We start from the raw sequence: 12044 nt of genomic DNA, 5'->3' as shown, positions 1-12044 counted from the left end.
ATATTTCATAAAGCCGGGTGCCATTTCCTATGCCTCTGGGCAGTATTTTTCCAGTGAAAATTTGATCTGAGAACACTAGAAGTAGAGAAAAAAAAGACTAGAGAAACACAACTCAAACCCTCCAGTTTTGCCTGACATAATAAATGCTTTTGCAAGAGGGCTTCAGTGTACTCCTGTTGAAATTGAGGCAAAGTGGCAAAGCAAGCAGGTTGTGTGCTCGCAGGAGACAGAAGTTTATCACCAAACATCAGGACAAAGCTCCTGGTGCCTGGAGGCTCCAGCTCCGCGTTGGCAGGAACGGGACACGGTGCGTCACGGGGCAGAAACCTGGCAGAGTCTGTACGGTGACCCTGAGATGCTGAGCAGGGGTTTGAGCCTTGGGATTGATGTTTGGAGAGTCACTTTGGGTATCGGTGCCCCAGGACCCTCTCCCATGGCAGAGTGGGAAGAGGCGGCTGGACAAACGGCATCTAACAAAGCGACGCTCCTTGCAATTTTGGGAAAAAACAGGAATCTTTTGGCATAATGGTCACGAATCAAGAAGGCGAGCGAGGATTTCCTTCATCACTGTTACTTGCTTCAAAGCCCAAAAAAGTCCTGTCTCCCCAACACACCGGAGTTAACTCGTCCAGACACCGGGATCTCCCACCTCCTCGTGCTGAAGGGACGTGATTCCACAGTAAGAAATGACAGCTGAGGGACTTACAGATGTCAGGTTCACCCTGAAATTTTCACTGTGGCCATGCCGCATTCCTCTGCTGCTTCCCCTAAATGCTCTCCTTTTGCATGCTGAGCATCGAAGGAGAATAAATCCAGATCTGTTGCACTTTTCCTGCTAAAAGCGATTCCCAGTAGCCTTGTTATAAATCAAGAGCACCAGATTCCTTCGGCCGCGTCGCTGCCCGTGAATGCGGTAATGTGTTACCTGCCGCAGGCTCAGCTCCCCACGTGCCTCGAGCCTTCTGGTCTCTTCACTAAAAAAAAGCACGGATTTGCCTGCAGAAAAAGGCAATGGCAGCAGCCTTCAGCAGTGTTCCACGCAGCTGTGCTTTCCCCCGAAAACGTGAGCGGCAGCAACGCCACGGGCAGGACCGGGATGCTGGGATCCAGGCGCGAGAGGGGCTGAGCTCTTCAAAGCTGTTAGCAGGCTAACGAGGGCATCTGCAGAAGGAATAGGCACTAAAACTGAAACTAGATGCAAAATAAATATTCCAGAGCTGGATTTCTTAAAAAATATTCTGCTGAGCTATAGTTCCACATCAAATTTTTATTGAATGCATTTTCTACTGAGAATTTTTGCACTAAAACCAGTCAAAATCATATGAGAGGAGTATAAATTTCATGTACAGTTTTCTCTGCAAATACCCTTCAAGAGAAAAAGCAAAAGCACTTCTTAATCAAGCCGACTCCACATCCTCTCCCTCCTCATCCCTGCCACAGGAGTGGCAGGCTGGAAACCGAGGCCATGTGCCCTGGTCCCCAAGGAGGGTGCGGATGCACGACACCCGAAAATGAGGGTTTAGTTCCCTGGGAGGATGATGTTTCTCACTGTACAAACAAGATTGAGCTTGGAAAGACTCTAGGATCTAAAATGATATTACAGACAGAAAAGTTGTTTCAGACAAGTCCTTTTAGCAGCTTCCCAGCATCTAACAGCCGTAACTCGCTCTTCCCCCGACGACTACAAGGTGAACTCAGAAAAACTTATTTCTTCAAAGGTTTCCAGAGTTGGCAGCATAATGCAGATATTAAATATGTCCAAAACTGAGCACCTTTCAGAAGCCAAGTGTGTCTCGGCTGCTGTGCTGTCCCAGACACTCATACAGACTGTCTTTCCTGGGATATTCAGTTACCTGGGCTCCTGAGAAGAAAATGATACTGAAGAAAAGGTCAATAAATGGCAGACGGGAGATGACATCCTGTAAGAGTTATAATTACTGTTTATCAAAGTGCCTCACTAGCAGGTTACAGGACAGATCTGCTGTATTTTTCCATGAAAAGAGAGCATTGCCACGCGATCCAGAGTTGTTTCTATGAAATGGATGGTTTCCTGCAGCGATGCTGCTTTGTTACAGAAAGCCCAGTGCAGTTACATCGCCTCCACGAAACGAGTGACCTTGAAGGATGTTGCATTCATTTTTCTTTCTGCATATTTTTGTGATGGATTTAACGTTCAATAAAACCGAAAGAATAACAGCATTTGAGGCTCAAGCTATTTGTGCAAGTGCCAAGCGCTGCAGGAGGGGTTCAGGGCTGATTTCTACAGCTCGCTCACCGCATTCACAGCAAAACTGATGTCACGGCTCCATTCTCTTCACTGTGGGCTGAAAAGGGGATTTATTTTTTACGTGGATTCCTTTTCCTACAAAGTCTCACACTATGCACATAAGGCAAATTCCTAGCAAGACAGAGGCATGAAATGCAAAAGCATGAGATGACCAAAATTCGACTGATATGTTTTAGAAAGGCGACGGTTCTCCCAAGTATTAAATATCTCTGTGTGGACGCTATAAAGAGAGACGCATTCGTGTCTCCGCATCGGACCCTGGCTGTTGAAGCTCACGGCGGCGCCCGGCTGAGCCGCCCGGTGAAGGTTCTTCCCTCGGACAGCACGGCCCACACCAGCGCTGCGCCGAGAAACAGCACGAGCCCTGACGAGAAGGCGCAAGCATAGGTTATAGAGAGGAAGAAGCGCAAGTGTTCCGCGCTCGTAAATAAAGGCTGTGACTACAGAGCCGTTGATGCTGGCATTTAGAGAGCGCCAGGAATAAATATAAATGGAGAACGGTGAAAATCCCGGCAGCCTCCTCTCTCCCTTTCCCAGCAGAAAGCGCCTGCAACAGCTCGCTGAATTATAAATGTCAATTATCACAAGCGCCAAGCGAACGGGCAGCTGTGGAAGCCTGTGTGCTGGCCCTGGGCCGGGCCCAAGACGCGCGTACCTGAGCAGTGGTTTATCCGAAACGCTGACAAAAGCGTGCCTTAACAAACGCAATACGAAAAGGAGTAACTCACTGCAGGCCAAAACTCCGCATATTAAAAGAAAAAAAAAATCATGCCTTAGAAGGAGAGACTTCAGTCCCGGCAGCATCTGCTACGAGTCTCCCTGCCCACGTCAAAACCAGCTCCAAATCTCTGAACTCAAACTGTAATTTGCTTCACTACAAAACTTCCAACCCAATCCCCAATTACGCTTCTCTGGCAAGGGTGAAACTTCAGCCGATGGTGTAATACATTCGCAGACACCTGCAGACCTAATAATTGACCAGGAGGATGTGGATGAGATCAGCAAAACTGCTGCATTGCTACTGCAAGCCCGGTGTCCTACACCAGGAAACGGCTTTGCTACTGCAAGGTGCATAATTTAATAAACCATTAACTCAAACCTGAGGTGAAGTAAATTCAGCATATTATATATTTCAAAATAGCATTAGAATTCAATTTAAATGTCACCAAAAGCCTAATCCTCGGTATACAGAGCATATTAATAAGTGTCTTGGAGCCTGTGGTTTGATTTGATTTCCAGCTGGGCTGTGCTGTCCCCTCGCTGCGGTCCCTGCCGCCAGGACATCTCGGTGACAGCGTCACCGGTCCAAAGCGGAGCGGAACCCGGAGACGCGCTCTGGCACGCTGGGCCCTTCCTGGGACGGGCGGGTGTGCGCCCAGCAAAGCGACCCGGTTCCAGCCGCGCCACTGCTGGAGCTGCTGCTCCCAGCGACAGCCCCAGGGTCCCCGGCTCCCCGAACCAGCTTTCGGTGCCCTCTGGGTCCAGGGGCAAAAAGCATTTTTGCTGAGGCAGGTGCTCCTGTCGGAGCCGCGGGCTGGCAGAGGGAAGGCTGTGGGGCAGACATCGGTGCGGTGCTGCTGCCCCGCTGTGCACAAAAAGCCACGGCCAGCCTGGGGCTGCCTCCCGCCCCACGGAGACCCCGCTCGGCATCCCCCAGCCAAGCGTGAAGTGCAAACGGGCATCGCTTCCCAGCAGCCACAGCATCACATCTGCTCCCCGCCGCGCGGAGCCGGCCATGTTCTGACTCGTTATGTCGCCCCTGTAATAACCGCTCTTGATTAGCAGCCCAGGCACGTCCCACAGCAGTTTGGGAAACGCATCTCCTCTATAAATGACAACAGATTATTTAAGCAACAACTAAAGCACTCTGACTGCTTTTTAGTTTGCTCGCATTAACGTCAGTCTCCTCATATATCTAGGGAACGAATCCGGGATTTTCTTTAAAATGGTGGAGAGCGATACAAAAATAGCAGACTACTTGTCTAAAATAAAGTTATGCGTTTGAAAGGGTTGGAAATTGTTTTTTAATCACTGGCGTCTTTCTTCTGGAATATAATCTGCCAGCTATACATTTTGCTTTTCTATCCAATTTCTCAGGAAAATGCAGCAAGTGTGTTAATAAATAATTTATAAAAACATTACAAAAGATAAAGCACTCCTGCTAAAATGTTTCCAGCCACTGAGATACCAGTTCATTTGTAATCCTCTCCGCCTCCCCTTCGTGGGAGCATCCGCAGAGGGTTATTGCTGCCGTCCTCCGCAGCCCCGTCTCGCTCATCCTGCACGTGCCAAACCACATCTTTGTTCTGCAGAGATCCAGCCCGACCGACGGCCGGGGGTGACGTGTCTGCGGGAGGGGACACGGGGCTCCCGACGGCCGGGGTGATGGGACACAGGGCTCCTCGGCCGCCCCAGCACACCCGGTACAGGAGCAGCCGCAGCCCGGCCAGAGGAGGCACAGCCGCTCACGGCGTCCCGGGAGCACCCAAGCCTTGGAAATCACGGCTTTTTGAACATGAGAAAGGCAGCACTTTTCCTTCCTTTCGACCTCCTTTGCGGCCACATTGTAGGAACTGGGAGTTTCTCTTTCTGTTGAGTATCGTGGTCCATCTTGGCACCATACTCTGCTACACTTCAACACACGCTTGATTTAATTATATGGGCTAAAACACTGGGAAAACAGGCTAGCGTAGCAGCAGCAGTTTATATTCCCCTTAGCAATAAAGCAAAGGCTCGTCGTGCCGAGAGCTGAGCTTACACTCTGCTCCCCAACAACACGGGGCCGATGGAAAGTGCCCTCAAGCAGCGTGCCATCTTCAAAGCATTATTGCCTGGTCATTTCTATGCAAAAGTCTCAGGAATTTTTATGAGATTCTAATGCTTCTGATTTCTGCTGAAAAAGACCTAAATCCTCACGCTGCCTGTTGCTCCTCCAGCCAGGGACACGGCAGCCACTGCTGGCGCAGCACAAGCCATCGGACAGGGCAATGCTGCTCAGAAAGAAGTGGGAGGGTTCTCCTTTCATGTAGGACATAATGGAAAACTGGAGGCAAAAAAATACAGAATGAACACCAAATTTCCACAGGACAGCTGCAGACATCATGTAAAATGTTAAACCAATTTTCAGGCCTTGATACTTTCTGCCCACAGCTTTCAAACGAGCTGTATTTTAGGAAGGGAGCACTCAGGGAACAACAAGAATCAGTGTATGCATTAACAGCAATAAGTAAATTGTCAATATTCAAGTGTATCAGAAGGAAGAATCCAAGGAAAAACAGTTTAAAGAGCAGGTATTGCGTAAGCGTCTGACATCAGATCGGTGCTTACGGACTCTGCGAGGCCCGTGGGAAGGACGGCAGGAGAGCGGCTGGTGGCGGGGACTGAGAACACGGCATTCTGCCCGCTGGCGGTTCAATGGTTTTCATTTCTTATCCCTCTGACCAGTTTTCAGGGAGAACGTACGTTGTGTCAATCATAAGTGACAATGCAGAGTTGTTTAAGTGAGAAATCAGATACCACCATATAATTAAGGGCTGTAGCACAGCACAAACGCACGAGAGAGACTGCTGGTCTCTGTGGCTTGTCTGAGTCTGGCCTTGACACTGAAAATGCCACTAAGAAAAGATCAAGAACAATTGCACGTGGATTTTTAATCAATATCTAACCTGACAATAGGATTTGGAGGAAGATCATCCCATAAAACACAGATGGCATCACAGGATAATGGTATTTACTTCCTATTGACCAGAGACTCGCAGACAGAGAGCTCCATATCCCAGGAAGGTGCCACATGACTCTAAAAAAAGCGAAAATCACCCATTTGCCTCTGTGAACCGAAAAGCCAAACCTTTTGCTGGAGGTTAATGTTAAACATTGCCCTGTCTGTGCCCGTTCTGGAATACGAAAGCCATTTATCGGGTGGTGTCGACGTGGAAGATCGAACACGCATAAAATACCTCCTCTCTCTCTCCTGGTCTCACTCACCCCAAATTCACTGTGGAGCTGAACAGAGACATCGTGCAGACGTTAGAAAAGCGTCACCGGTTCCTGGCTGGCGCTTTTCTCTCCAGCTGCATAACCTTGAGCGCACGATTGAAGGATGCCCGTGTGTGCCTGGGAGATGCTGCCATGAATCACAGACCCCTGTTCCTCCCACACTGAGGGCACAGCGCGTCCTTGGTTCCCAATACAAGTACGCTATACCCACAATGAGATGCCCTGCATCACGTTTTATAAATAGGCTCATAAGAACACACTTCCCATCCACTCATCTCGATCCAAAGCAATTATCAGAGCAAAGAAGATGCCTGAACATCGACACACGCCCTCCAAACGTGAGCGGGCCAGACCCCAGGGTACCGGTGAGAAGACCCCACGGTGCCGCGGGGCAGCTCACAAGACAGGAGCTTTGCTGCCTGCACACCGGCCGAGCGCAGCAGGGCTTTGAGACGCATGCAACAAAAATTAAAAGAAACGCAAAACATGCGATTAAAGATCAGAGGTGCGACCTTCGAGGGGAGGAGCTCTGGGGGAGACAAGCACGGGCTGGTCCTCTGTGTCTCCGCAGGGACAGCAGGCCAGACAACGGCTCGGGAGCAGCGCCGTGCCGTGCCCGCGGTCATTCTGAGGGAATTCAGAGCTTCCTCTGGATTTCTGTGTCACACCAGCTGTCATGGGCACGCACTTGGGCTGACTCTGGTTAGGGAACGTTTGAGCTGGCACCTGCTCTGTATTTGCTAGAAACCTACCCAGAGAAAATACATTGCACCTCTGAACAGAGACATGTGACTAAGAAAATCCCCATCACCTCCAGACAAACAAAATCCCTCCCAACAATGTGACGGGAACACTGAGCTCCCCGGCAGCGCTGGGATGCGCCGTGCGGCTGCACCGGCTCGCCCGGGAGAGGAACCGGTCGCCATCCTACCTGCAGCAGCCAGTAGCACCTTCTGTGAAACGTGGGGATGATGGAGGAATGGACGTAGCAGCCGTACAAGCACTGGGGACACAAAAAAAGAGAAAGCAGAGGGGGTTAGCGGAGGAAACCATCACCGAGGCGGCAGCGCTGGGGACGTGCAGGGACACACAACCCTGGGTTTCAGCTCCCAGCGCTGATTCTGAGCATCACTACAGGTCGCAGACCCCTTGCACCCCTGGGCGCTGCGGCCGCCCCGTCAGCTTCGCTTCAACAGTCCTTTAAAAACACAACACAAACACCTCTTTTCCATGTTTTATCACCTGTGTACATCAACTGAAAATTCAGGGTTTGTAAACTGAAAAAGTGGCTGTCAGGTATTTTGTACAGCAAAGTGCCAAAATACAGTTACTATTTTTTTTCTTCTATTTTTTAAACAAACATTTATTCTCTGATTAACTGAAATGAGCAAGCCTAAGGAATTCTTTCTGCAAGAAAAAATCAAATTTCCAGTATGTTAAAACTTTCCAGCATCACTGTTGGTTGGAAGCTAAGCCCAGCGCAAACCAAACACACAAAACTGTTTTTAATTTAAAAGATCCCGATACAATTCCTGTCCACAAGATTTGTTTATTATTAAGAAAGCAATATTATTTTCTGACTGTGCTGGCTTTTAATATAGCACACATGGGGCACAGGAGTGTGTGTTATGATATATTCTCCCATATCGAAGGTGATTAGTTTTTCTTAAATGCGAGATTGCAACAGCCCAGCAATCTGCTCACAGCTTTCTTCTGATATTTTCCCAAGAAGACTGTGGGCCGCGTATATTTTAGGCACACCAGTATCCTGCCATTAGAGAAGGGAAAAAAAAAAATCCCACTGCAGGGGACTTTTATGGGGAATTTCCTTTTTTGTTTCACCCAGCGACTGTGAAGATGCTCATGACACCGCATTCTCCCCTCGCTCCCAGCCCAGTCCCCACCCGCCGCGTCCTCGCGGCTCCGGGATTCTGGAGCCGTCACGGAGTCCCCCGGCAGCAGCGGCCGCAGAATGGGACGGCCCCGGCTCTGGCGCCACTGGGAACTGCACTAAACGGGACCTAAGCAGACGGGTCCCAGAAAAGCCTGTTGCTGAACCACCATCCCGGCTGTCTCGCACGTGTTTCTGCAGGTTTGGATGCCGCCGCACCAACAGCGATGCACAGGCGGACACATGGCACCAAGACAGAGCAGTGCTGGGGCGACCCGAGCGCGGTGCCGCCGCGGTCCCGGACACGAACACGTCGCATGTGGCCCTGCCTGGAGGGAACCGCGGGCACGCTCTGCGGGCAGCGGCTCGAGAGCCCCGTCCTCGGTGCACTCGTGTCGGTGAACATGCGGGGGCCGCGGCGGCGGCGCCACCAGATCTGTGCTCACGAGGTCGGCCTGAATTGAAAAGGATTTAGGGACTGCTGGCTGCTATCTCTGAGTTATTTTTAAAATACAAATGACAAAGATTAATAATGTTTTTAAATGTGTCAAGGGCACGTTCCACACACAAAAAAAGCAGGGAGGAAAAAGAGAGGGGAAAAAACCTGCAGAAAATAATCCAAAGAAAAGCTTGACATTTAAATCCCAGCACTCGGCCAAGGCAAAGCGGACGCCGTTTGTCTCAGATAATCCCTGACAGCGACTCCTGGCTGCACGGCACCGGGGCTGCATTAAAAGTCTTTGACGTTCGGTTCTGCTGACCTGGGGCTGCTCCCTCTGCCTCGGGAAGCGCCGGGGCAGGGGCAGCAGCTCCCAGTCCGACCAGTTCCAGCCAGGGCAGGCCAGCTGGCCTGGGGCACGACGCTGGAGGAGCCCCCGCAGCCGCCGGGAACACCCCCAGCGCCTCCTGCAATACATATCAATCTATATCAATCTATATCAGCACGCCCCCGCCTGCTTCACAGCCCTGATTTGCTGTGAAGGCAATCGAAACTTCACCGTGATTAAAACAAAAAAGCATGACAAGCACTAATGCTGAGCTCCCGTGGTTCGCTGCACCGGGAGGTGGGAAGCTGCGCTCTATCTCCAGATCTGTCTCGCATGTAATTCTAGAGGTGTCGATAACGACTTACATAAAAGCATCCCACCTCCGCAAAACTGCTTTTCAACACCTCAGCAAGCCATTAAGAAAACCCTAACGGTTCACAGAATTTACAAAGCGTCCAGAATACTGAAGAGATTTTTTTTTCTTTTCTCTTCCTCTGCGCCCCATCATGGCACAACATGGGAATCTAGATCTGGACCGATGTTTTGGGGCTGGATGTGCTGATCTGGGCAGCCGGCAGGAAGGACAGCCGAGCACGAGCGAGTCCCCCAGCCCCGGAGGGACAGCGGGAGCTTCTGCTCCGAGAGAGCACGGTGCAGAAACACCCCGGACACCCGGCTTCTGGAGCAAAGACAAGATGGGCCACAGTGGCACTAAAAACTACATCACTTTTTGGATAAAAATGCATTAAAAAATGTTTAAGAACTAAATACAAACCCTAGAAATCTGAGCTCCCTTGTTCGGGAGGATTTTAAAGGTTAATGAGTCAAGCGCTGTTCAATGACATAAAATCTGAAGTTCGGCAGCGCGATCCTCGTGGGTCTGCGGGGTTTGGGGAGCGCGGGTGACTTCCCGCGGCGCTGAGCCCCTGCCGGGCGCTGGGCACCACGGTGCTGCCACCGCTGGCCAGGGGAAGGGAATTACCTGCGCGGCGCCTTGGGGGACGGGCGACAGGGCACACGGCAGGCCTGGAGCTAAACAAGTCTTTAAAATGAATTCTTGTTCAAAACAGGCAAAAGGGGTTTCATTAGCTGGTTGGTGTTTTTTTTTTTCTTTAATCGAGGAGATAAAATTGCGCAGGCCTGTGTGTCTGTGGCTATGTTAATGCCAAGCTGGGCGCTCAGCCAACGCATTAAGTGAAATCGAATTCCTGAAACCAGCTTTAATCAGCAGATTTTTAAAGTTAGAATGACTCTCTCCTCTGGAAGGCTTGCCAAGGTTAATTCTGTCCTGAGCAGGCTGAATTAATGGGCTGGACAGGGGAGAACGCTTTTTTCATGATTCTCTTTCAAGTTTACAAAATCTCCAGGAGAAAAGAAATGACATTTCTGAGCTGTCTGAGGAGAAACACCACTTCGGCAGCTCGTCCATCCCTGCTGGGAGGAGAGGCGAACGGCAGTAGCCCGCACCGGCCCGCGCTGCGGGGACGCCGGGACATCGCTCCATCCCTGTCCCCGTCCCCGTTCGGCTGGCACGTCCTCACCTGGACACGGTGCTCAGCACCGACTTCGTCCCCTCAGTGCCGGGGATGCCGCTGATGGACCAGCCAAGGGAAGCCGCCGGCTCCCCGAATGCAAAACCTCCACCTGCTCCTGCTGCTCCGGCCCCGCCAGCTCCGCACCAGCTTGTACCTCCTCAAAATCAATGATAATTAAAGAGCAGAGGGCCTTTCTGGACAGAGGGGGAGAGCTATGCAATTACAGCTCCTACCCCTCCATTTACATGCAGCCCACATCTTGTGTTATCAAACTTCTGAACACCAGAGGGGAGAGAAAAAAAAAAATCAAAGTATTAGTGGATTTTTCTGTCCTGAGCTCCTTAAAGTGATTGTGGCTTATTTAAAAATAATACAATAATGCTGAGGTGTTCTTCCTTAACAAGAACGCCTTGGGAATCGAAATAGGAAAGCAGGAGAACCAAAAATTCAAGATAGGGCTGGACAGGCTTTGAAATAATTCTCCCCAGTGAGTTACACTAGTGGATATTTAAAAAAAAATAAAAACCGCCTAGATTTTGTTCAGATTTTCACTCTGAATTCCCAGTTCCCTTAATAAGAAGCTAAATCAATCTTCAGAGAACAAATCACGTAAGACCTGTGGCTTTAAATTATTAAAATATACTTGAGTAATTTTGTGGTATAAGGCTTCAACTTCCAGCAGCCACAGGCGGGACCTGCACGGCGGCTGCGCTCCCTGTGCACACCGTGGGACACGGTCCTGCCAGGGGACACGGTCCTGCCAGGGGACACGGTCCTGCCAAGGGGACATGGTCCTGCCAGGGGGACACGGACCTGCCAGGGGACATGGTCCTGCCAAGGGGACATGGTCCTGCCAGGGGACACGGACCTGCCAGGGGACATGGTCCTGCAAGGGGACACGGACCTGCCAGGGGACGCGCTCCTGCCAGGGGACGCGCTCCTGCCAAGGGGACACGCTCCTGCCAGGGGACACGCTCCTGCCCTGCAGACGCTCTCGGCGAGCAAACCCCCACGCTGGGTGCCACTGGCGTCCTCCCCTCCCAGGGCCCCTCTCTCTCAGCCAGCTTTGCAGATCCTCCTGGTTCCTTTTGCCCCAGCACATGCCGGCTCTGCCCGGCCCTCTGCTCCGCGGCAGCGCCATCAGCAAAGGCAGGCGCGGCTCTGGAAGCTGGTTCTGGTGCCCGGTGCCCTCGCAGCCCATCACATCCCTGCTCCACTGCGCGGGATCTCCCTCTGTAATTACTACGACGATTTCAGAGTTTCTCCACCACCTTCCACCAGGGAACAGCGCTCTGTTTGCAGCGGCATCGCTGCTGCTGCGGATCAAACCTCGCAGGAAAGCCCGATAAGGCGTCTCCTCCATCCTCCTCGTCACGCTGATGACAGCGCACAGGTCTCATCAGCAGCCGCATCCGAGCCCGGCCGAGCTCTGTCCCTGCCCGCGCCAGGAGGGACACGCTGCAGGAGCCGCCGCGCAGCCGCCCCGGGCACGACGGGAAAACGGAAAAGCAGCTTCCAAGTTCTCATCTCAGCATCCTTTAACACAATAACCTCTGATTTGGAGATAC

At 51.4% G+C, this 12044-nt stretch overlaps 1 protein-coding gene across 3 annotated transcripts in view; it reads right to left on the bottom strand.

Annotated features, from left to right (window-relative positions):
* CAMTA1 (calmodulin binding transcription activator 1) overlaps positions 1 to 12044 on the bottom strand; it is a 181723-nt gene that overhangs the window by 69242 nt on the left and 100437 nt on the right. For all 3 annotated transcript variants that reach the window (XM_065649842.1, XM_065649843.1, XM_065649844.1), the window contains one exon: positions 7215 to 7286. In XM_065649842.1, the coding sequence (XP_065505914.1) occupies positions 7215 to 7286 (72 nt within the window). The remainder of the gene's footprint in view (positions 1 to 7214; positions 7287 to 12044) is intronic.

This window comes from Caloenas nicobarica, chromosome 22 (genome assembly GCF_036013445.1).
Source record: "Caloenas nicobarica isolate bCalNic1 chromosome 22, bCalNic1.hap1, whole genome shotgun sequence".
In the NCBI taxonomy this organism is placed as follows: Eukaryota; Metazoa; Chordata; class Aves; order Columbiformes; family Columbidae; genus Caloenas; species Caloenas nicobarica.
The sequence above is the reverse complement of the archived record's forward strand: the minus strand, read 5'-3'. Positions and strand labels throughout refer to the sequence as shown.